Below are 26,805 nucleotides of genomic sequence, written 5' to 3'. Positions count from 1 at the left end.
AGAATAGTAGAAAAATATTTGCTATGAGACTGAAATATGTGACTCTCTGTGCTAAATCAACCTCCTTAGGTGTCAGGGGGATTTGTTTGGTTTGGTTTTCATTTGTTTGTTTTAAATCAAATCTTCATTAGAAAGATGAAGGCCTGCTTACTTCTAGTCATGGAATTTCACTTTTGGAACTTGAAACTAACCTTGAAGCATGTACTTTTTGATGTAGCTCTTAATGTTTTACGTTCCATTGCATGGAATCTCAGTATTTTAATTTTTTTAAATGTCTGATTTGAAGATTTTGAGTGTAACTTCAGTTTGATAAATTTAAAAGGTACAGTGTACCTGACCTGTATTCACCTGACATTAAGGGCAAATTATGTTACTTCTCTTGTGGGAGGGAAGTGTGATGCCACCAACAGGCATCCTGGGGTGCCATTGTTGAAATTCTGTGTGTTTAGTGGTGATAACGGGATAACCTTTTCTTCACAGGCCATCAAAAACAATGCTGGATTTAGAGTATGGATCCTATTCTTCCTTGTGATGTGTTCATTTTCCTTGCTTTTCCTGGACTGGTATGATAATTAATTAAACATGCTTTGTTTGTAAAACTTTTGACTTTTTTTCAGCAGAGCGTGGTATACAGCGTACCTACATATTTTATGCTTTTTTCATACCTCTATAATGGAAATATTTTCCAATAAATAAGCATGTACATATATCCATTAGTGTAAAGAGAGCTGATTGCATTCATTTTAAATCCCTTTGCTGAACATAAACCCACACTTAATCCTTCAGAGAACACTCTTTGAAAGAGCTGGTAAGAAAGCTACAAGCTGGAGCAGAGCTAGAGGAAGAAAAAATAACAATACTGGTTTTGTCACAGCCACCCATCTGTGATGCAGAAAGTTCAGCTCCCATCCCAGAGCAAGAGAAAATTTGTTACTGTGCAAAAGCATCTACACTGTCTCAGGTATTTATTTACCACTTCAGTACACAGTGATCACTTTGCACATATATGACCTCTACTTCTAATCCTTTGAAACTACTTGAGTCAGAAATCAACTTGATTTAATAACAGCAATAATGATAAGGAGTCAACTAAAGAGCTTTACTTCTAGGTGAAAAGAGAGAATACAACACAGATTGTGCAGTGAAACATGTTCTGGGATGCTGGAACAAAGCCAAAGAATAGACAACATTAAAGTTAAACTCTTCAAAGTACTAAAACTGGGACCAATTTGTTAACTCAAAAGTCTCAAACAACCAACTGTAGATTAAGAATCAATAAATCCCTCCTGTTAAATCAGAGGAAAAATAGTTCAAGAAGCATAAGCACTCTGTTTCTCCTAGATTGTAAGGCTTACTAATTTTTATTATGTGTTGTTATGAGGAGAAAAAGAAGTTGTTTCTCATCAGTATTTACTTGTGCATTAAAATTTTTATTATCCTAAATTTAAGGGGAGGAGATGTATCATGAATCATTTCTATGTAGAACAGTCTTGGGGAACAGATCTTTCCATCCTGTAAAATCTGAATGTCCTCTGTAAATATGTTGGTATGAAATGTGTGTGTTTTCATAGCTCTTCTAAAATGTATATTTCTATACATTATATGCAACAAGCACCATCATTTGTATTCTTTGCTCAGCGCAGAGTGAAAATGTCAAAAGTTACATGTGAATTAATTACATTCAATAAAGCAGATGCCTGTTAAAAATTTCAAACATGGTATGTGTTGAAGGTCTTGGTATTTTTAAATGAAAAAAATAATTGGCACATAATTTATTGCTTTTGATGCATTCCACATACCACGATGACTTAATAAACAGCCTTTTACAGCTGCACTGTGTGATGCACATTTCATATCAAGCCTGGAGCAAATGGTTATTTTTACTGTACTGGAATGAAAGGCTTTGATAAAGCAATTCTGCTGGAGAAAAACAGCAGTAGAGCTGGCCCTGTTTGTTTTATTACACACCTTGAGAAACAGTCCATGCTGATGTTTCCCCTTCAGGTTTTTAACAGACTCTACCAAAAAAAAGGGAACTTTTGACATGTCCACTAACACTTGTCCCATTAAAGTAACATGAATAAAAAGGCAACTTTGCTTGCCCAGATGCTTCACACACTTACTTTGTATGTTAATGTCTTTTTGTAATGTATGTTTAAGATTTATAATAAAAATGAAAACATGATTTCACACAAAGAATAGGTAAGTTTGTAATTACAATGGAATTTAACGTGCATCCACAATACTATGTTCTTCTACATCTTTTCCCCTCCCAAGCCATACACAAACAGTTCTACTCTTCACTCTGTTTCACATGTAGCTTTAAAACAGTCAGTTGTGGTATCTAATATGCTACTGTTTCACTTGTGATGCTCTGTGTTTTAAAAAGTATCAAACCATACATAAACAGAAAGCTCTTTCTAATTAATAAAAAGGGAAAATGTGAATGTAATACAAGAGAAAATTTAGACATATTACTCCCTCAGCTGTACCCAACAAATGACATAGTAGACTAAATGTATTCAAAGTATGATCAAAAGATCACCAGAAGATGTCAATTCCCATTAGAACATCCTGAACTGTAGTTTTTACACTATTCTCAACACCCACCACTAAAACTGTCTGTGTTTTTCCATAATGTCTATCTAGTTTGTGTTTCAGTGCACATCCTTACCAAGATGCTAAAGCCACAGTGGAAATGCAGTTAAATCCTGTTGACAGCAGTAAGAAAACATTAAGCATGCCTTTGCAGAGAACTTCATTATCACTTACAAATAAACAACAGTAAAGAAAATGTAAGGAAAAATGCAACCTGACAGTTTCTTTCTCCATACAAATCATTACATTACGCCCCACATCAGTATTGTCATTCTTGTTTGAGCCCAAACTAAAGGTTACTTAGAGCTTTCAGCTAAACAGGAGATCACTCTAGTTATGGCTGGGGTGTTTCAGTTTGCAAAATGACAAAGAATTAAAAAACTCAATAAATTAAGTATCTGTTCAGACAACAGAACACATGATTATTCTAAGGTCCAAGCCCTGAAAATCCAGTGATGAAATCTATCAGTATCCAATAAACTGCAAGAACATATCTAACATTGGAAATTTTTTTAACATTGAAAATGGTGTCAAAGCTCTACAGCAATGCTGATATGCACCTGGGGTTATGCCCATGAATGTTCTGCAGCAAGTTTTTGTTTTGGTTTTTGTTTTTGTTGTTTTTTTTTTGCAAAGCAGTATCAGCAAACAGAAGCAATTGCACCATAAACATGAGTAACCTCTAACTTATCCATAATTATATTCAATGAAAAGTTCCTTGAAGTCCCTTGGTTACCTTCAAATGACACATTTTTAATAATTAGCTTATCATACTAAGCTGATTTCTCAGCAGCTTCAGTCTCCTGTTCAGACAGTTTCTCTTCTGACAGTACTGTCATCCACGGGGACACGGAGCGCGTGATGGTTTGTTTGGCCAGGTTGTAGTGGTTTATGACTGTGTAAAATTTCCCTCGAGCGCTGGAGTCTTGTTCAGAGTAGTAGTTTTCCAACCCAGCTGGAATGCACTGATTATTCTGAAAAGAAAATTCATCTCTTAGATTACAGCTACAGCCACAAACACACCAAAAGCAGATTAGGGGTTTTTCCTCCTTTTCCTTTTAGTCTGAGCCAACAGTCAATTTCTGTAAGTTGAGATGCAACATACAGCAATTAACTACAGTGTTGTCCTACTGTGTTCAAAATGTTCTTCCCTGCAATCCTTTAACTACTTGAGCATTTGCCAGGAAGACCAATCTGGGTTTGTATGCCAGAATAATTAACAAACAAGAAACCTGCTTGCCTAAAATTATTTTTTTAAGTTTTCAGTCTCTAGTTCCAGCCATATTTCTCTGTTTTTTCCTGCCCACTTAGTTCCAACTGTTTGGGTTACAACTACAGCTGTCTGTATCCTACCATTAGAATAACTTCAGGCAATTTACTATGGTGTTTGCAGTCTGAGGGATGGAAATTAATACCGATACATTGGTGCCAAGGTATGAATAGTTTTACAGCCCAGTAACTGAAGATATACAGAGAAAACATTGTGGGTGGCCAAGCGTATGTGCAAGTGTGTACACACATACAAAATACTTCACTCTTCATCATCAGAAAGTTGTAGCCAACATCAGACTTCTAAAAGGTTCTCTGTAACTACAGGACTACATTCTTTCATTTCCCAAGAGTGCAAGAGCACTTCATAGAACCTGCCAAATGCTCAAAGCTTTGGAAAGTAAAATAGATGATTTAGAGAGTTTGTAAATACTTAGTAAGGTCCAAATTTTGCTGTCATCTTAAAACCCAAAGTGAATGTGCCTGTGCAGCATGTTTGTCGCAGGTATCATCTGGAAACTGTTTCAGTAATGGTGCAGTAAGAGCCTACAGAGCACTGAAGGAAAAATTACTTGGACATACACTGTGACACCCCACGTTTTGCCCTAGAAGGTCATGGGGTCTCTCTGTAGGTCCTCTTTCCACACTGGGCAGTCCAGGCAGCCTTGCTTGATCCCTCAGTGTGTGGGGACAGTCAGCCTGAGCAAGGGAATTAACCCTCTATAAGCTATGAGTAGCTGCAGCTTGAGGAAAAGTAGTTTGATCATTTCTACTCTGTTTTAAAAAGAAATAGGCTGTTCAGTCTTCTGCTTCCAGCACCGGAGGAGGACTAAAATTTGTAATACTACACCACAGCAACTCTGAACTGCTCCTGTTCTTCTACAGATCAGCAAATAAAATTTAATACTGGGAATTTCTTAGCACAAAAACACATGCAAAAATTCCACGGGTTTTAGAACTAGATGCTACCTTAACTGTGTCCACATTTGCTTGTAAGTTGACTTTTGTCATTGTCCGCCTCCCCCCAAAAAAAGGGAAAAAAAAGTGGCATAAATAAGCACCGGTAACAACAGTTTCAAGGGGTTAAAATCATACAGCACAAAATGGAGGAAGATGCAGCAGTCTTGGCTTTATACAAATTTTGCATCCTAAAAATGTTAGTGTGAAAAAAGGCATCAAAAGGTATGAAAGAAGAAAGGAAGATTTGCCAAAACAACAGGCCCACGGGTAGTCTCATGAACCTGCCTGCCCCTGGGGAATTCAATCACACAGCACATTTGATGGCTCAAAGAAGCCTCGCTGTCACAAAAATAACAGCCCTCCCACAGAGTCAACACCTCTGCAGCTCAAACCTGCCAGTGTGATAGAAGCCTTGAAGTGTGTTAAACTCAGAATAGTGCCCGAAGTTACCACATCAGCCCAGGCTTCCTTTATTTGTTATCTTTTGTCAAAACAGCAGCCGGGGCAAATCTTCCCTCTGGTTTTGTTGAAGTAGCACAACAAAACAGTCGGGATTTAATCTCAGCTAAGCAGCACCTGTGCCTGTTCAACACTGTTTAAACACAATGGAGGTGTTCCTGTGGTCATAACTTGTAAAGGCCAGCTGCAAGACTGGGACCTAGATTTATAAAAAGGAATCTGGAATAGAGTTCTCTGATTCACGTGCTCATTACGTCAACCGTGCCATCTTCTGGAAGTATTATCCATGCTTTATCTAGGATAACTGACACTATGGCTGATGTGATAAAGGGCTAAGAAGTACATAGACACAGACATATTTGTAGTGATTACTTCACCCAGTCATGGGATGTAGTCAGAATTCTAAATATTTAAAGTGGGGGAAGGAATACAATCCACTGAGCTAATGAAATCTGCCAAGGAAATTCAAGCAAATATAATTATTAGAGCTGAAGACAAGCCAAGAATATTCACAGTCTAAAAATGCCACTGAATCTTTTGTTGCCTTTGTTTTGCATCAGGAAAAAATGACTCAGTAATGTTTTTTTGTTGGGGGGGGGCTTTGTTGGTTTTTTGTTGATTTTTTTTTGTAGTCACAAACATGCATAACATCTGACAAAAGAGCCTAAAGAAACATACAGCAGTTTCCATCTTGACTGCAGTTTTGCTCCCAGGATTTCATGTTTCTAGAAGATATGGGGAAACCTCCCCTTTTACTCACTGCCCCTTGTGTTCTGTCCAAGGGCAGCCCCTTTGATTACTTCCCAATCAAAGCAAGCCATGCAACACTCAGGGACAGAGCCATGGGAACTGCTGCTGATTGTGATACTGCCACTTGTCTGAGACTTTCAGCTATGTAACACATTTCTCTCTATCCTTTTTGTTGGTTTCCGTGGTTCCCAGGTGAGAGAAGTAAGAAAGCCATGAGGAGAAAGTGGGAAGCTCCAGAGTTGCCAGTCTCTTCTTTAATAGTCTTTTGATTTTGGAAATTAGTTACAGGTTATGGCCTTTGATGCCAGAGAAAACCCTGGTTGCCAATCTCTATCTGGCTGAATTAAGATGACTCCTTTTGTTCTTTGACATGAAGACCCCAGTGGTATTCACTTATAAATAGTGTCTTCTGTCATGTTACCTTTGCTGGGTCAGTAATTCCCAATTTAATAGATGATGGTGTGGTCCCCAGTGCACTGAAATGACTTCATGGTACTGACAGAATGCAGGTGCTTTGGCAGAAAAAGCTAAAGGGTAACAGATACAGTACAGAGCGTACTGAAGCCCTGGAGGAATTCCTCCAGGATCTAAGTGCACTCAGGTTTTGAGTATCACCAATAGGCAGTGACGAGTGCTCAGAGGAGCAATCTGCACAGCAGCAGTACTAGGGATGTCTCAGAAAGCTTAAGCAAGCACAGAATTAAGGCTGGAGCAGGTTGACTGCTGCACAGAGGAAGATGAACACCTTTCTAAGCACACCTTCAGGCCCTGGAGTTGTAGGACAGCAGAAATGTTTGGAACTGCTCCATGTATGAGAGCATCAAAGCAGACAAGAGTGAGTCTGACTCAGAGCTGCAGTGGCTCAGCCTTTAGGCAGAGATTCCTACAGAACTGGGCTTCCTGAGGCAGGGACACCTTTGGCCTTAACAAGCAAATCACATCAGCATCTGAAACCTGGGGACACCCAGGCCAGAGAATGTCGTTGAGTTCACTTAAGCATGAATCAAGTCCGCTGAGACACTGCTCACAAGGTGATTGACTTCATGTCTCCTAGGGACATGCGTGCCAAGCTATGCCATGACATATCATGGACTTCCCCAAAAAACGATGCACAGGCAAACGAATGCAAATTCATCTCAGCATTGGTAGTTTCAGGCCTTGTGTCATTTGCCAATATGTGGAGTTACATGACCAAAGATGCTGTGTCTTCTGGCATTATGTGATCCAGCAGCTGCAAACAGCCTCCAAAAAACCATGAGGAGAGTAACCCTAACATAGCCTTGTGTATGTGCTGCACCTTAAAAACAGCATGTGCTGTGGGGCATTCTGCCTAACTTCTGTCCCAAACACAGGACCTTAAGGAGAGAAACAACCAGACTCTGGTCACAGTGCAACTGAAATACAGCTAAGAAACTGTTCTTCCCTTTAACATTTGTGACACTAGTAATAAAAGCCGAAAAAACCCAGAAGGCTGCAGCTCAAAGAGAGGTCAACACAGTGTGAAAGGAAGCAGAAGTAGGAGACTGTGGCTAGACTTAGATAGGAGCAGGTAACTGGCCATTTCTGTCAAGTCAGGATCACATCATGACAGGTTTGGTAGGGACATACAGTCCATATTCCAAATTGCTCAGTGCCAAGAGAAAGCTTAAGGGGGAAAAAAGAGGGCTATTTTCCCATGAGACATGAACACAGAAGGATTTCAGTGCTTGTCTCTGACAACACAAAAAAACAACAGCAGAACCAAAAGCTGGATCTCCTGAGTTACAGCCAAGTATTCTAATCACAGTGTATTTTGCTTTTGAACCAAGGGAAAGTAGTAACCAACTGAATGCTTGAAGCTCAGTTAATCCAGCAAGGCATCACTGATTGTAATTTTGGACTAGATTCTTGTAAGATCTTTATGTGCCCGAAGTGACAGATAGAAATCCTGAACAGGATTGTCAAGTAGTTCCTTCTGAAGTTCATACTGGATTCCCATTTGATTCATTATATGACTAAATATTATCAAAAATGAGAGGGAAGACTGCCACCATCACTGCTACTTTTCCTATCTAATTACAGCCAAGTTCAACCCTACTAAATTTACAACAGAGAAATCAATGTTACTTTTCTGACTTTCAGCCCAGGTCATAGCTGAGAAGCCAGCACTACTATCTCACATAAATGAAGTGAGCCCAGCCTCCCTCATGGTTAGAACCAGTGTTTTTTCCAATAAATGCGTTTTCCCTTTTTTGGCATCACTTTTGGCCTGTGGCAGCAGGGCTTGGAGGTCACTGTTCTAGAACAAGAAGTTCTTCCTACAAAAGTAACCCTAAGGTAACTCTATTACTCTTAATGAGAACATCACTCTACTGTTTGACACATATTACAGAATTTTTTTTCTCCAGGTTTTACTATTCTCTTATTTCCCAAGACACAGTAATTTGGAGGAACATACAACATTAAACCATATGATCAATAAATAAGGGCTTTGTCTGGACAACTGCAGAAGGAGTAAATCTGGACACAAGTGTTTGGACTTCTGCTAAATTTTCAATGTTTAAAGCATTAGCAAAATAACAATGTTATTAAAATTATGCAATAGTACAATTTCAATTATAAATTAAGAAGAAACAAACATAGCAGGAAGCACACTAATCTATGAAGAGAATCACAAAATTCTGTGCAGTACAGCATGACTTAATCAAGGTGATGCATAGAACAACACGGAATATTACATACTCTTCTTTTTTTCTAGAATGGGTATGCAATTTACCTTGAAAACAAATCCTTCTGGACAGGTATGATCATACTTGTAAACCTTGTAGACTACCAGAAATACAACACACGTTAAGAATGCAAGGGCAAAAAGGACCAGCACAGTTACCTGTAAAGAAAAATAAAACATGCTTATGTTAGCAATGCACTGCTTATTATACTGCTGCTTGTTACTGCAGGCAGCAGAAGACAGCTATGAATGCACTTTACAGTAAAATCAAGCAAAGAATGAAACCAGCTGCTTAATTATTGAGGGAGAACAGGGAAGCAGCATGTAAGTGCTTCTACCTCCCCTTTGTCAGAGAAGAAAGCAAATCATCTGGTCAGTGGCCTATTGTCTCTATACTGCAAGGCTTTTTATCACTGCATTTCTGTTCAGGGCACTCATGAGGCCAGCAGGACAAAAGGCAGCTTGGGTATGCTGTTCTTTTGGTATTTGGACGACGCAAGTGTAAGTCTAGTTTATGTCAGCTGATAAGCATGTTTGTTTTCCCTGTGCCTGTCCAAGAATGGAGTCAGGTGACAGCAAGTTAGCACAGGTGTCATCCAGATAATACAAAGGTGATGCTTTCAGGGCATGGAGAAAGTAATGTCTGCCATCTCTGGTTAGGATCAGAGTTTGTTGTGCCTGCTCTGAATGCATCCTCAGTTACACCAGTAGTCTGCATGCTTGGTTGCTTAATGCTCCAATATTTTTAAGTTGAAACAGTACTACTTCATTACACAGAGACAGTACAGGAGTAGTTCTCTGTCCATATGTGATCCATATGGGAATACACCATGTCCAGCACCAGGGGAACCTGGAGGAGCTCTGCTGCACCTCCTTCCTCAGTGCTCACAGAAAAGCCATTACAGACTTCCTGAAACAGCACTGGCTTTTCACGATATCCTTCAGTATCTCTCAGCCTTTTAGGTGTGACAGGAGACAGAACTACCTTTAGAATTACATCACCCATTGACAAGAGAAAGCACAAAATTTTGGCCTCACAGTTACACTGCAAAGCTCTCTAACTCAGACCTGTTCTTGTGGAAGGTGCAAGCTAAGTAAATATCATTCATTACCTGGGAGAGTATCCCAGATGTGTGTTATTATTCTAAAAATACTACTTATAGACAAACTAGTAGTTCAAGATTACACAGTAAGAGTTGAGATGACTTTTCTTTTTGGCAAGTTAGAAAGTGAGCCAACATCTGCCACAGCAAACAGAAACAAACAAGATTATAAAATTAATTTCTTAAAGTATAAAATTACCTAAATTTTAAAGGAAGATGCATAAGCCAGCTATATGCATATCCTAAAAAGGGAACTCAGGCATACCAGGACCAAGTAATTGAAACAAGAATAATGTGGTATTTGGGAAAGCATCAACAACAAAAAATTGTAGCTTTCCCTCTTGATAAAAACAAGTCCCTTTATGATAAACCCCTGAACCAAGAGACTCTGCAATACTGCAAACTGCTGTGTGTGGCAGTGAGATTAGGACTGTGATGAATTTTAGGGACTTTTCATTTTGTGGAAGTGAACTTCATCATAGGCAGACTAAAGTTCCTGACTGAAACAAGGTTGGGGAATATTGTGTGTTGCTGAAGCCAAGGATTTTGTAAGGATTTTTGATACAAAGCAAGCAAAAAAAGGAATGCTGGAGTACAGGCAGGGAGAACTGCAGACCAAAAAGTAATTTAGCAGAAGAAATGTAGATATTAATGTAACTATGCCACTCAAAATGAGACATGGAGCAAAGGACCTTTCTGGTTAACAGCAACATGTTCAGTTTATCAACAGTCACTGAACTAGGAAAAAAATCAATCATAGCCTCAAAAAAATTTATATTGACATGAATTTCATATCTAATTAATCTTTCTCCAAGTTTATTACTCATTTGCAAACACAAAAGTTGACATGGAGAGATCACTCTGTCTTGCCAACCTCCTGTTTTCTGCTTACATTTCCCATGTCTCAGTACATCCTCCACAAATCCAAGAGATAAACTACATTTTCACTTTCCTTTCTGGTTATTCTCTGTGGCCGAATGTAATAATGAACAATAATACACATATGCACACCCCTATTTTGGCCAAGCTATGCCCTAGCTCAGCCCTTCTGATAGGTTTTTAATCAGGTTTCTCCCTTTATTGCTGTGGTTCTTTGGGGCCCCTTCCTGTGCTTCCTCAGCTATCCCACACACACACATGTACAAGGTCCTTCACACTTTGGGTTGGCCCTCCAGGGTTTTACCCTCCCCACAACTGTAATGAGCTGTATTCTCTCTTCCCCTCCCCAAAATCTTCCTTGCACTCCAGGCTCTAGAAAACCTGACCCTTCTCCCCTAAGCCTGCAGTTCCCATTTGCGATTCTTTGTCCCGCCTCCCCAACACCCTGCTAATATTCTGCACCCATGTGCAGATGCTCTGGGACCACCTGCCCCATTGGCCTCACCATGTCCACATCATATCCACAGCCCTCCCCAAGCCTTCCCTCCTAAGCTCCAGCAGCTGCTGGGCACCATGGGAACAGGAGGAACCAGAAAAGAGGGAGCATTCCTCACCCAGACCAGCAGACCTACAACACACACGGGGCCCAGTCCAAGCTGCAGGTTTGGATCATTCACTTCCCACTGACTCAAGCGCATGTTAGAATGTTCTTTTTGCTCTGACAGTGGCTGTTCTTTGCCTTAGAGAAGAAAGGGAAAAGAGCGGCCAGAAAGCTGGGATAGAAAAGCTAAAGTCCAGATGGGATTATTGCTGAGGCTTCCCATGCCCCACGGGATATATCCCACATAGCCTTCAACAAAGGCTGCTCTCTTTACGAGTACAAGCCTGTCACATGGGACATGGACACTAAGCAGAACAATTGCTATGGCACAAATCAATTCAGCTCATATTTGCCTCTGCCACAGAGGTAAATGTTTTAAAATGTTTGGGAAAACATTCTCAAATCTCAAAGCATTTTAACCATATTTCCTTTCTACTAGCAGTGATTAGTAGAATTATAATATTATTTCCCAGTTGTAACTATTCTGACATATAGATGAGGTCTCAGGAACATATTAAGACAATATACTAACTAGCTATTTTGTAATTGAGACTAAATATTAGGCAGTAGAAAAAACCCCAGTATTTCCACAATCACTGCAGGATCACTGTTCAAAGCTCCAGAACTGCTCTGGAAAATAACTGGGTTTTGGAAGAGGACAAAAGCCCAGTGCTGTGTGGATTGCTGGAGCCTGGCAAGTTGCAGAGCCACAGCCTCAGAGCTGATTTGCTGAGACCTATTTTCAGTAACTGACACAGAGTTGTGAGTTCTCACTGCTCAAAGAAGTTCTTCCATTGCCACACAGTAAGCCATTGGGAAGAGCTCTCAGGGCTCCTGGTTCAAAATTCTCACAGAATCTTTCTCTCTCACTTACTCTATTTCCTAATGTTACTAATTTTGGTATTAACATGTAAATTTTTACTCTCATTATCTTCAATGATTTGCAATCACACTCCATTTGCAAATCCCTAATCAAGTAAGCTCTTGCCTCCTTCCTATGAAAAGAGAAGCTCCCTTCTCTTATCACCCTTCAGGATACGAGTAACTTCCATTTAAGGACAGACACATATGGAAATTATGCAGATGGAATCCAGTGATAGATTTCTTTCCAAGGTGATCACAATCACCTGTTAATCCAATTCACTTCTCCCTTCTAAGCTGAAAATCTTTCTTTTTCTTCTAATAGCCATTTTTCTTCACTCCCATGATAACCCACCACTGATGGTCCACAATTGTCAAATCCCCATGGTCACTGCAGTCAGCTTCTGTCCCTGGCCAATGGCAAAGTGTCACCCTACCTCTCTGGCTCACCTTCTAAGCCCTCACCTACCAGATGCCTTTCAGAAATAAAAGCCTGGAGAGACAGAAGGCAACGAGCTGCTTTCTAGACCAAAGCTGCCGTTTTATTGCTTTCTTCCACAGCAGCTTTGCATACATGCTATAACCTGAAGTTATTGTCTTCTTCCTATCAACACACTAGTAGTAACTTGCTCTCTTCCTCTGTTGAAGGCAGGAGCAGATGGAGTGTGTGCACAAGCACCACTCCCCTTCTTCTAGAAGGAAATCTTGACTCTCTCCTCTGTGGTAGCCAGCTGGCAGTGCAGGACCGCACACAGTGGGAGCAGAAGTCTTGAGAATTACTGTGAGCATTCACTGCCATGTACATCCTGCAGAACTCCAAGGTGACTGTCACACTGCAAGAGTGATGGGCTTTTAAAATACTTTTCAGGAAATAACTAAAAGAAAGGACAAACAACCATTTCTTTTAACTAGGAACTCAAAGTGTGACTTTGCTTTCATCTTGAGTGTGACATTTAAAGTTAATTTTAAGGGGATCTGGCAGCAAAATGAAGTGAACATAGAAGATGACAACCTATTATGTATGTGGCAGATTTTTTAATAGATTGTAAGTGAAGAGCAGAAGGACAACGTCTAGCCAGAAGCCATTACAGTAATCGAAGTAAGAGATGACTAATGAATGAACCAAGCATACCCCTACAGCAAAAAACCTGTCTACAGGGTCTGTAAACAGTTAGCTGAACAAATGAAACTCACCATATCTGACAACTACACTAACGTGTAAGCAGGTTGTGATAAGGCCTTTACCATAAGATCTGCCAGATCTTCCCCATCAGTCCATCCTACTTTGTTTCAGCTTCAAAACACTGCAAGTTGCATTTTCTCTGCCTGGCTACTGCACACTCCTCATTCCTTACTCCAGTAATGTTTATTTTACTCCCTTTTTAATCAAGCTACAATATTACAGAAACATTCGTCAATTGCACCAACACTGCCTGCTTCTCTTCACAACCTTTTCTGGCTCCTGTCCCTTTGTGAATGAATTACAAGTCATGTTTCAAGGCATGTACAAGTCTACCCCTTTTGCTCCTCTCATTTTGCCTGTATCCCAGTGCCCCACTAAAGCCTGGGTACCATCCTTTTCTCCTCTGCCTTCACCTCCACCTTTCTAATGCCCCTTCCTCTTGCCTGAAATTCTTTCATTAACCCACTCATATTTTGCACCATGCCTTCCTCCGTGCTTTTTCTTCCATCAGCACACAAACCCATGCAGAAGCACTCCTGTTATTATGAGAAGTGCAACTGAAGTGGAACTAACAAAATACACCCTAATTTTCACTCCTCAACCACTGGCACTTGGTCCCATCTCATCTCTGCTCTACATCTATGCATTATCCATTTCAACTGCAGCCTCCTGGGAACACAACTTTCATTTCAGATGTGTCTGTAAAGTGTGAGGCACAGAGCTGGTGCCAGCACTGAACAAGAGTGAAGACATACACACACAGAGCACCTTTCATATGAAGTGATTTACAACCAATTTATGCTTTCCTCATCAGTAAAATGCAAAGACCTCTGGGGTGAAATACAACAACTCTGTACAACCACTTAGGACAGGAAATTAAGATTACTGCTATTGAATTTAAACTACAAGAGAATTTTAGGCAGACAGACTGTAATTACAATAGACTGTGTCTGGCTACATCCCACAGACAAAAACTTGTAAAACATTGCGTTGACTTCCCTGCAAATGGCCGTGACCTCCATTTCACCTCTCTCCATTAAAATCCTGCATCTCTGGCTGCACAATGCCCTCCACCCGCACACTGAAGAACACCAAAATCAGCTCTCCACTTATCACTGCTTTTCCAAAATTATGTCCTTGTTTGCTATTACCTCAGCCTGTCCCTGGAAGTTTACATAAAGAATGTGTCTGAAACAATGCACTCAAGCATTAAGAAATGTTCAATTTGCAGGAAATGGCAACATAAAAGAAAAAAACATTTACATCTATACATACAACATTTGACTCATATTCATTTACAGAGCAATGCAAATTACACAGAACAACTTCGTACAATGTCCTATAATTGTTCTGGGAATATATACACGTAAAAAGATGACTAGTGACTTCAAAAAACAACCAGGTGCCTTGTTTCAAGAAGAGTATTTGTAACATCATGTCATGTTTAGCTATATGACTAGTATCCATCTATTAAACTCAACTTCACCAGAACATTCCCATCAAACCTTTGTGCTCAGAGAGGATGATAATTTTGAGGCAGGCTGTACAGAAAAAGCAGGAGAAATCAGAAAACTGTCCTCCTCAAACAGAGATGACAAAGAGAAGAGAACTGCCTTGGATACTTGGCGATGACTGGGAGTAGCAGCAAGAATGGCAGATTCATGAGGACAGGAACAGAAAGAAGCTACAGAATCAGCACTTATTAACAGAGACAGTGCAAGACAACAGGACCAGTCTGCAAGGGAGTTGATTAATGAAACCTGAGGGACATACTGCTAGACAAAAACAAGTTAACAAGGCAGTGGCCTTGAGATCTTAGCACTGTGGCTTAACTCAGCTGTTCATGACAATGCTCCCATCATCTTCCATCACATGGCACCCTGTTTAGTTTCTTAACTACAGAGATCTGAGGAAGCAGTTCAACAAACTCTGTGGCACCAAAATAAAAACCTATTACCTTCTCATACAAAACCAGAGAATATTACTGAGGTCAGGAGAAAGGCTGCATAAGGTTACTACAGATGAGGACAGGCTATTTAAGTGATATATCTGGGGAAATCCATAACATCATCTGTGCCACCAGTGTCACTGGTTGTATTCCAATAAAAGGATTTTTAATAGAGTCAATGGCAGAGGACAGTACTAATAGCAGGGAAGCTGTTGTTAGGCATCCACTTTACTTAAATCTGTCAGCTCTGACTGTAAAAATTCCTTTCAGCCAAAAACTTGGCAGGAGGATTGTCAATGCCATATCAGACAGTATCAAATATTTAAAAAAAAAAAAGTTACAGTTGCCATGCAGTGCCTTTACTTAAATCCATTGTTTTAAAACAGCAGTTACATTGAAAAAAAGAATCTCCTTTATTTTTCTCAGTTGAAGCAATACAGGAAAAATTCAAAGCCTGCAGCCTGCTAAACACTTATACTGCGAACAACTTTAATTCTGTGAGTAGCTCTACTGAAGAAGCAGAATTACTCCTGACAGTAAGTACCTGTCACTCTTCCAGCCAAAGTGACAGACACACAATACACTTAAGGAAGTGATATCCTGTACAGGAAGCAGCTGACATCTCATGCACCTGATACTTTTAATGTGAGACCAAGGAGCTGCTCAACACACGAAGTAATCACAGAGAATAAAGGGAGAACTGTTTTCCTCCTCTGATTACTTTGGCAGCAATAATAATTGTTCACATGACTAGGAAGAGGTACAAAAGTCTTGAGGCAGAAATATGTTTGAAGGATGCTCCTTTAAAAATAGGAAAAAATGGAATAGTTAGATATATCTTGGATATATTTTTGCAGTCCTACAATGACCAGGTAAAACGGTGAGAACTGATCTTGAAAGGAAGTCTCAATTCCTCTTTCATAACTTCATGCAGACATTTCAGCAACTGCTTGCTACTTGATAGTATACGGCTTGTATGGTCTTACGACAGAAATAAGCTTGAGGCTTTGGCTCTGCAGTTAGATGTATGTAGAGATGTCAAGGAGAAAGTCTGAAGAACTGAACTGCCTTTGAAAAGAACCAAAAGGCTGAAGGCATACTGCAGCTTGAGTTTATTTAAGGGCTTGAAATTTACTGGGAAACGTGTCTGCTTTCAAAATACCTCTGAATGTTCTTTATTGAGGCTTTCCCAAAGACAGAAAAACAATGTCATGCATTGCTACAACAGACGTTTTTTCAAATTGGTGTATTTGTACACAACTGTCAACTGTACCCCAATTTAATGGGTGCCACAATAGCCATCCCACTACAAAACCCAACTGCAGGTTGTGAAAACACTGTTTTGTCAGTGGGAGAAGCCAAGGTTTGGCCTTGGGTAACTCATACCATCAGTTTTCTTCTGTCATATTTTCCTCCTATGTTCTGATTCACAAGAGTCCTTTGACATGACATTTCCAGCCTTGTTGTGTTACTCTGTACAATGCACAATTTACAGGAGAGAAAAATCTGCCTCATTCAAAGCTGCTTTCCAATTGTGGAGAACCAACTCCCCATATTAGCCTACACTGTTCAAAGAACAAAAGCAAGACTTCTGCATCTCAGTGGGAAACAATCTTCAGTGAAAAATCACATCTTTCTTGATCTGGTTAGCACCATAAATCTAAGTTCAGACAACAGGGTTCTCAGAACCAGGAAATCTTCACATTCTTTGGAGATATTCTGACTCAAATTCACAGTGTGACTTCACAGAGGAAAATTATACTTGCAGTTTTCTTTATAAACATTCTCAGCTCTGTTGTAATAACTGTTGTAACGTGGATTGAATGCAGAAAATACATTTTATAATTGGTTATTCACCCAGGTGCTAAAACACCATCTACACGACATATGCACATGCTGGAGTTGCTTCATTTGTTATAATGTGTAACTTCTCAAGAAGAACAGCTTTAGATGATCTGCACCGCTGAATCCCAAAAATGCAATCTGCTTTGTCCTTATTTAAGAAGTACATCCTAGAATACACACGTGAATTATCTGTAGATATGACTGACTTGCTTTATTTTTAGCACAACATTTGGGCTGTGTCTTGTAGCAAGCTTGTGCATCGGTGATGTACAATATTGAAGTTACTAAAATGGCCTCTGAAACTTTTTTCATGAACATGAGCCAAAGTCAGCATTTCTTCACTTAAATAATGCATTTCATAATTATAGCAAATATTTAATTTTCAAACAAATATTCTTTTTGCTCTCTCAGAATCAACAGCAGCAGTTAACATGATGGTTCACAATTAATAAGGACCCAAGAGAAAACCTCACACAATTGGTACTTTTCATCTACATATTTATGAAATGTCATCAATTATTCATCTAATATTTACTACTGGGAGTGGTGAATATGACAGTCATCCCTGCTAGAGAACCAGTCAGTTCTCTTTCAAATGTTGCAAGCAGCATAATTCAATTCCAAAACTGTTACATAGAGATTAAGGGACATTTTTAGGACCTGAATGTTCTGCATGAACATTGTTTTCAATTAACTGAACCAGAATTTTCCTAATTGATCAACCCCCACACTCTTCTTTAGAAGCCTAGACTTACAGCCACAGTGTGAATCACCCTGCAATTCCCAAGAGATAGCAAATCTTACTGAAACCTCTCTCTGATGCAGTAGTTACCTAGCAGCAAAACCTAGCAACCCTGTAGTATGAGATTAATCCCAGAGCGATCATCATAAAGTAATATCTAAGGGATATTTTACTTAAGTATGCCATCCAAAAGTATATAAAACTGCAATGCAAAAATGCTCAGGCTTGTAATTGTTCAGGTATACAAATTAGAAAAGACAATCCAACAGCACAACAAGCTGTTTATTTGTTGTTCAGCAAGGTCTCATTTGCTCGGCTCTCCCCAAAAAAACAGAAAAAAAAACAGGTCTACAAAGGGATGCCCAAACCATTTAGATGTGACTAAAATATCCAAAACCTTCCTTATATCCATTTAATGTTCCAGCAATGAAATCCCTTAGTCCTTACAGCTAAAGCATAAGTGCAAAATTCATCAGGTATAGGTTCTGCATAGCTGCTTGGAACCAAAGTCCTAGCAGGGTACTCAAACTAAGAACTTTCTCCCCTTTCTCTTCTACAACATAAAAAGCATTTTGCAATCACCTTAGTGTGACCAGGACACACAGAGACACAGCCAGACATTAAGTTCTCCTTGTTCTGACCTGTCCATTTGCATTTACCCAACCCCCACCTGAGACAAAGGGGATTACTCCCCAGGACTGGTACTATGGTGCCAGGAGGATAAAGAGAATGTCAGTCAGAATGTCCTGAGGGATAGGACATCCTTGCCCCAAATCAGTGAATAGAAAAACTGGAACTAGGTTTCTTACCTCCTGAGTTAAACCCTCCTACACCCCATATCATCTCAGCTCTCCAGGGTGGTTCTCCACACCACTTACTAGGAACCTACATGCTTCACTGTGTGGCTGAAGACTCCACCAGGTAACTGGCACTTAAAACATTTCTCGTGGCAACACTCTGCAAAGTTCCTTTCCAAATATAGTCTAATCCCTCTCTGAGCTTTCACTTTGCTCAGCATGCTCTAATTCCACAGAGAGCTGTATATACGCTTCTGAAGGTCAGCTTGGGCCTGGGCAGCTTTTAGAACCACTGCTCAGGCACAAGAGAATCATCATCTCTGGTGTGCGCTAAAACTATCATGCAAACAGAGTTTAAAAGTGTGCAACATAAAGAGAATCCACATCTTTGCTGAAGCTCTGTACTTTTCCCTCATACTAAATGTTAGGGTTTCCAAATGTATTTGTACTTGCATAATGAAAAGTGTGGTTGCCTACTGTTTAAAAATGCTTTGGCATCCTTGGGTAAGATGCCAATTAAAAAGCATTGAAAAGCTGCCATCTTCCTTCGTTAAAAGAAGAGATAGGGATGCATAAGATCAAGTGCCAACTTTCCTGCTTTGCTTTACTTACATAGAGCAAGAAAACCTCTCCACCAGTAAGAAGGGGTAAAAGTAATTCAATCCTTGCGCCGGTTAAGCTCTCATGTTTCCTATGGGACTACTGAAGGGAGCAATAGGGGTGTGGACACTGAAGAGTAAATCTGAATCAGGTTCTTGCTGACCTACTATCTGACAGTAAAAGTCATCACTGAGCTTTGCAATTAAATTGGGCTAGGGGAACTGATAGCAAAGAGCTCTGGTATATATCCCTGAGCTGCCAAGTCATACACTTAACTATAAAAAATACATAATGGACTATGACAGTGCTTTTAAGAGAATGGTTTGGCCACAGTGATAAATAAGTCAAAAAGAAAATAAATGTTCTTGTGGTTCTTTTTCTTCAACACAAATAGGAGCCTTTATCAGTGCCAAGAGCGCTACCTGTGTGCAGCCCACATACACTCTGGCCAGCCATGTTCTGCAACCCACATGCTGACAGAACCATCACCTGAATTCATCTGCCAGTGAGGGATTACAAGCAATAATGCTGCAAGATTTCCTTTTGTTTCTAACTGTTAAATACTGAACTATTTTAACATTGCATTTATTTTTCTCATGTCCAGCTACACCCACAACAGGCACTCTGTTATAGCCCATTCTGGCTACAATCAGCAATTCATTTTAAGCACTTCTGTGAATGCAACTGAGTTATTAACAACTTCAGATAGCACTACTTACCTTAAATCTTTCTGAAACCCCTTCAGTGATGCTGATTGTGAATTCAGCTATTTTAGGAGTACGGAACTTTCCCTTCTTGCGATCAGGTTCATATTCTGTTTTTGTCTTGACCACAACCTTTAAGAATAAATAAAAAAACCCTGTCAGCTGAAACTAGCCACAGAAACCTTATTCTTTAACTCTTCTTTTACTTGCTTATAAGCATATCTAGCACAGCATTTCCCCACCGCCACCTTGCGTGATTCTTCTTTGAAAGCTGTACTTTTTTATTTATTTTTTTGGCATTTCATTCTCTAACAAAGTTATCTCTCAAAGTGGTTTTGATGGACCTACAGCAAGACTTGTTATACAACAATTTCACAAAGTTTCTGTTTTTTCATCTGTGGTGATACTGTGCTCCTATAGTAGGCAAGCACAGGTCAAATCCAAATAATGGACCTTCTCTCTTTTTACAGTCTGAAAACACTTGGTTCAGGAAATGGAATTCAAACTGGAGACCATCATGAGAAGATTAGTGAAGAGGACCCATAGAAATCTTGAAAGATGCTACATTTGATTGCCAGGATATTGAGTTTAAAAAGGTGTCATGCCCCATCTGGCTGCTATTCACTATATGACAGACTATGGGCCTTTGGCACCCTAATTTTTAACATCTAATTTCTGATCTATCAGCTGCAAGAGTCAAGATGCACACAGAAACCCTTACGTTAATGAGATTTCTTCAAACACTCAAAGCTCTTTAACTTCAGTTTATTCCTTGCTATGAACTACTGCCCCAAGATGCACCATTTAGCACCTTATCTGTATTCCCAAAATATTCGTTACGTCAGTCTAATCTCTCGTGTTCTCCAAGGCATTCTAATTGTACAAAATTTTCACATACCTAACCTATTTGCCTCATTTTTGTCTTCTGCATTTTTCAGGATCTTTTTCTGAGTAACATTCTTGAGATAGGGTGCAGTTCATCATACTGACAGTGCTATTATGATTTGCTCACTTTTCTCTGTTGTTCCAAGGAATAAATATCTACTCTTTTAGACTTTTAGCATCAAATTCTATCTTTAGCATAGCCTGTGGTATTAATAGCAAATACATTATCACAGAATCATAGAATGGCCTGGGTTGGAAGGGACCTTAATGATCATCTAGTTCCAAGGCCAGGGACACCTTTCATTAGACCACGTTGCTCAGGGCTCCACCCAGCCTGGCCTTGAACACCTCCAGGGATGGGGCATCCACAGCTTCTCTGGGCAACCTGTTCCAGTGCCACACCACTCCCATAGTAAAGAACTTCTTCCTAATATCTAAACTAAACCTACACTCAGTTTGAAGCCATTCCTCCTTGTCTTGTCATTACATGCCCTTGTATATAGTATCTTTACTGCTTTCTGAAATTAAGATTATGACACTTACAGGTAGCCAAGCATTGAGATTACAAGCTTAGGGTTCCCCTCTTATCACTTGCTTGAATGGTACCTAGAATGTGTAGCTGTACTAGACTCAGTACCAATAAACTTATTAAAGCTTATCATGGTCCACTTTGACAGCATTACACATTTTTGTGCAGGACAGACGTTTAGAAACTATTTTACCTATTTCCAGTTGTAATTAGTAAGACAGTAGTTATTACCTATTTAACTTTGTAACTGCCCAACAGCATCATGAAGCAAACTGCCTGAAGATTTCTGATACACTTTTTAACATTTTACTTACATTCCTCCCCCCTTTATGTTGCATAATCTCAGGCAATTCAAATCACATTCAGCTGACACTGAATGTACAGTTCTAACTGCCTGGTTATGTAATGTCTTCTTTTGTTTAACATATCTAAATATGAATTTAAATCACTTCATTCCTTTAATTTAGAAGCTGTCAAAATCATCAAATCCTTAGTGTTGTAGTCACTACTCTTCCAGAAGTTATGCTTCACTGCCATACTGGAGCCTTGTAAGTGAATAATAAACATAGATATATGAAGTATGTACTCCCATTCATTATACATGAGCATTTTCATATTTCACAATTTGATCTGTGTGTCAATCTTTCCTTAATACTCTTTCTTCTTTTCACATGAGTTGCTCTGCTCCTGCCTTGGAGTCTGTAGCAACTGGTAAAGAGACATTGACATGACTAACCACTTACAGAAGGAAACCAGCAGAACAATAAATTCATGGTTTTCATTTCTCCCCTCTATGTTTGCAATAGGAAAGGAAAGTTAATATATAATTAGACAGTGGAGAGTAGAAGAACTAATCAAATATTTCTTTTTTTAAGCTTTTAGCCTAGTTGGACATCTGCTATTGTTCAAGGCAAATGCCATTAAGATGGGAGGAGTACTGCCCCGTTCTAGTAAGAGCAATAGGGCTGGCACAGAACCTCCTGAGCTCACAACAGAGGCTCTGCTCAGATTAAACCTATTACCATCAAGATTCCTAGTTCAGACTTCTGCTTAGCAATGCAGGAAGATAACAAAATCCTTTGGACACTGGTCCTTGGTAATCGGTTATATCCAGTCACCAGTTGGCAGGTGCATCAGACACAGTAAGACTTAACTTGTTTTAAAGCCTGAGGGTGCGATTTTGTCCTCAGTTACAGGATTTACACCCATGTAACCGAGAGCATAAAATGGACCCTCGGGCTCTCCAACAGCTGTTATGGCTTATTGCATTTATGCCTGCCAACTGGTCACCAAACACAACACAGAATGGTGTTGATAACAATTAAAATAGAGGTCACAAATTTATTCGTATTGCCTACCAGCAATACTCTACCAAGGAAAATTTTACAAGCTAAAATTCTTTACCCTAAGATAAGATTATCTGAATCTTTTTGAGCTTTGAGGAATGTATAGTTATCAGTTTAACTACAAGTAGAATTGAGCTTGTGGAAGATACAAGGTCAAAAATAAAAATTGTATTAAAACCACAAAGTTTTCTTTACTAGATGCATGTGAGAAATGTACATTGTAATTAATTACATTAAAATAGGATACTGAAAACTCTTAAAAGGTATTCTACTACTGTGTGCCTTACCTGTAGTAACACTGAATTCTTCATTGTAATGACAACAAACGTATTTATAGGCTATCACATCACCTTCCTAAATCTTTAAAATTAAATCCTTAATAATCAAGCCATGTAATGAAAAATGAAGGATGCACATTTCCCTTCCAACCTGTAAGCAGGTCATTGGACTGTTCCCTTCCAACTACAGAGAATGTGAATCACCTATTTGGAGGTTGCTGAACAAAATTAATTGCCAAAGAGAAAACTCAATGCCCTGTTCCCATCTATTTCAGCTTGTCTGGGATTAGCACTAGCTTCCTACTGAAGCACAGAAGCAAGATGGAAGTGCTCTCTGTTGCCAGTCTGTCCATGCCCATCTTGCAAAGAAATAAAGAGGGGCGTTTTCTGGACAGAGAAAATTCAGGTCATTCACAGAGAATACACAGTACCTTAAAAATACAAAAAAAACCCAAACCAAAACAAAAGATGCAGAATAGGAAGGACTGTGACAATACACCATAGAGAAGCTTAATTAGTACGTTTATGTTTCATACACAGGACTGAAATATATATATGCTCACTGCTAATATTTTGCACTGTTTTTTAATACAAATCACTATTACTGGATTTTCATGAGCTTATAACTGTTAGGGGTTTTTTTCCCTCGAGGGAACTAGCATGCCTTAAACTACCCCGAATTTCTCGCTGTTTCTAAGCCGCTCGTTACACATAACCTATTCTTTTGTTGTTTGCCTGTGATTTGGGTGTGATTCTCCAGGGTGGAAACTAAAGCCTACTGTACCTTATCAGGAGGTGGGAACTGGAGCTGATTGACATCCAGGGGTGTGATCAAGGGGATGGTGTCAAATCCATCCTCCAAAAGGGGCTGCTTTGTGCTCTTCTCGCTGAAATTATTCCCCAGTTTCACCATTCTTCCAGGATAGAGGGATTTTCTGTTAGCACACACAGGCACACACGCACAGAAATGCAAAATATTGGAAATCAGACCTTTTCCTGGCGGGCCCGAAATACCTTACGGCCAAAAAAATGAAGAAAATAAAAGAAAAAAATTACGCGTTGGTCACTGTGACTTGGATGGGCTTTAACGTTCTGCGAAGTACGAACGATGGCCTGAGCTTCTACTATCAAAGTTAAAAAAAACCCAAAAAAATAAAAATAAATAAAGAACCCCCCGACCACGCACAGAATCCACGCCAAGATCAGACCCCGGCACGCCAGTGCGATGCTGCGGCACCGCCCGCAGCCCGCGGGATGCGCAGCGCTCCGGAGTGCCATTCCCGCGGCCGCGGCTCCCCGCGCCCGTCCCGGCCACCCTGCCCTCCCCGGGCGCGGCAGGGGCAGCGCCGCCGCCACTCACCGCCGCGGCTCCCGGCCCTTCCTCGGGGGGCGTCGTTCCGCCGCGGCCCGCGCAGCGATGGCGGAGCGGGGGGCGAGGCGGCGGCTCTCCCTCCGCGGGTGGCTCTGGGCGGCCGCAGCGCCGGGGCCGTGACGCAGCCGCCGCCGGGCTGAGGCAGCTCTGAAACAGCAGCAGCAGCTGCAGCAGCACAAAGGGCCCCGCGGGGACGGACGGGCGGGCGGCTCCTCCCAGCCGGAGACTGGCGCAGCGGCAGCAGGTGGAGGCGGCGGCGGGCGGGGGGACCGGCCGGGACGCACCGCCGTCCGCGCCCCGCCCTCCCGGTGCGGGGCTGGCGCTGCCCGTACCCTGCGCCAGCGGGGCCGGGGGAGCCGCGCCCTGCCCCGCTGGCTGCGCCCTGGCTTTGGCCCCGGCCAGTCCCGGCGCTGGGAGCCCCGGCAAGGGCAGCGCCAGTACCTCGGGAGGGGAAACTGCGCTAAACAAGGCGGTGGCGGCGGCGGCGGCGGCGGCGGCGGCGGTGAGGGTCCTCGGCCGCGCCTTGCTCACCGGCGGGGCTCGGCGCCCGCCTCTCGAGCCGGCGGTGATGACCAGCTCTCCCCGCTCCAGCCGCCCTAGCCGGGGGGTGATGACCGGCTCTCCCCGCTCCAGCCCCCCTAGCCGAGGGGTGATGACCGGCTCTCCCCGCTCCAGCCCCCGAGCCGGGGGTGATGACCGGCTCTCCCCGCTCCAGCCCCCCTAGCCGAGGGGTGATGACCGGCTCTCCCCGCTCCAGCCCCCGAGCCGGGGGATGATGACCGGTTCTCCCCGCTCCAGCCCCCGAGCCGGGGGTGATGACCGGCTCTCCCCGCTCCAGCCCCCCTAGCCGAGGGGTGATGACCGGCTCTCCCCGCTCCAGCCCCCGAGCCGGGGGATGATGACCGGCTCTCCCCGCTCCAGCCCCCCTAGCCGAGGGGTGATGACCGGCTCTCCCCGCTCCAGCCCCCCTAGCCGAGGGGTGATGACCGGCTCTCCCCGCTCCAGCCCCCGAGCCGGGGGCTGATGACCGGCTCTCCCCGCTCCAGCCCCCGAGCCGGGGGTGATGACCGGCTCTTCCCTCTCCAGCCGCCCCCCGCGGGGTTGGACGGGCGCGCTGTCGGGGTGCTGAGACCCCGTCCTTGCTCCGCAAAGCGGGGGCAGTGCGAGCATCGGAGCCGGCGCTCGCGTGACTTCAGGGCAAAGGCATATTGCAGAACCTGGCAGTCGAGCGGGAGGACATCTTTCCAGCTCGGCTGGCTTGGGGCGGAAAAAACCCAATAAAAGTGATTCATACTCACTGCGCTGTCTCCTCTAACCCAAGGCAAGCAGCCTGCTCATCTTGTAGTCTTGCAGGTGCGTTGCTTTCCAGCCAGTGGAGGGAGAAGCGCTATGGGCAATGCAACAAGTGACTGGGATAGTAGGCAGCTCTCAAAGAGGCAGACAGGTGCTCAGCCTAGAGCCAGTTTTATGCTTCAAAATCAACCAATCTCTGCTCATAGATGACAGCGTGAGCAGCTCTTCTGTGTGGCTTGTTCCAATTGCCCATTTCAACATGTGTTTCATTTTTCTGAGGTCAATGGTCTGTAATGATAAAGGCCCAGAGCCCCTTTCTGGCTGTGGCATAAAGCAAGTTGTGTCTCCAGCTATGGATTATCCTGTCTATCTTGTTTATTTCTTCCATCAGTGTTTTGTCTGGAGCAAATAAAGTGTAAAATAAGCTTGTTTTACCTGAGTAACATTTCATAAATCATACTTCGTGTGTTAAATAGAAGAAAAAGTTTTTCATTTTATATAGAAAATTGCATCTGTAATTGGAAATGAACAGGTTTCTCAGAAAACAAGAAACACTTGAATTATTTAATTTTGGCAAAACCCTTGTCTTACATGTGTTCTTGAACAGAACGGATGAATAACCCACGGATGGGTAAGTGTAATCCATTCATTTGTATGTGAAGCCAAAGTCATTCAGAATCCAAATGACATCAAAAGTCCAAGTGATGATCAGAAGTGTATTTGACAGTATACTACAGGGAGCCAAAATAATACAGCAAATGGTTTAGCAAATTGAGTGACTAAGATTCTTTCATCTCCAGCTTCTGTGATTTTATATTTGAGCCTTTCTGTTGGCTGAAGATGGTCAAAAGCTTTGGGCAATTGTATATTAAGTGTGTGCCTGAGGAAGTATCAGTATCAGATCAAGATGAATGAAAATAAATTCCCCAGTTGATTGGTGAGGCATTTTTTAAATTATGTGAGCACATTCATGGGGCACTCTGTTTTAGTGTCTCTTGCAGAGAAAAGGAGAAATTTGGATAGCCTGTCTACAGAGGAATTTATTCTCTTTGGCACTATGCCTTTCTTCAATGATACCTGCCTTTGGCATGTTTTT

At 41.6% G+C, this 26,805-nt stretch overlaps 2 protein-coding genes across 3 annotated transcripts in view; one reads left to right on the top strand and one right to left on the bottom strand.

Moving 5' to 3' along the window:
- Nucleotides 1-2,118, top strand: part of STX18 (syntaxin 18) — a 68,182-nt gene extending 66,064 nt beyond the window's left edge. For both annotated transcript variants that reach the window (XM_071556804.1, XM_071556808.1), the window contains exon 11: nt 481-2,118. In XM_071556804.1, the coding sequence (XP_071412905.1) occupies nt 481-576 (96 nt within the window). In that variant the 3' untranslated portion in view covers nt 577-2,118. The remainder of the gene's footprint in view (nt 1-480) is intronic.
- Nucleotides 1,937-24,678, bottom strand: NSG1 (neuronal vesicle trafficking associated 1). The gene is made up of 5 exons (XM_071556809.1): nt 24,405-24,678; nt 23,829-23,979; nt 20,022-20,138; nt 8,792-8,902; nt 1,937-3,572 (listed from the first exon to the last, which is right to left on the bottom strand). The coding sequence occupies exons 2-5, from the start codon at nt 23,955-23,957 to the stop codon at nt 3,372-3,374; spliced, it is 558 nt and encodes a 185-aa protein (XP_071412910.1). The 5' UTR covers nt 23,958-23,979; nt 24,405-24,678; the 3' UTR covers nt 1,937-3,371.
- Nucleotides 24,679-26,805: the final 2,127 nt, after the last annotated feature.

The sequence above is a fragment of the Pithys albifrons genome, chromosome 5 (assembly GCF_047495875.1).
Source record: "Pithys albifrons albifrons isolate INPA30051 chromosome 5, PitAlb_v1, whole genome shotgun sequence".
NCBI classification, from domain to species: domain Eukaryota; kingdom Metazoa; phylum Chordata; class Aves; order Passeriformes; family Thamnophilidae; genus Pithys; species Pithys albifrons.
The sequence above is the reverse complement of the archived record's forward strand: the minus strand, read 5'-3'. Positions and strand labels throughout refer to the sequence as shown.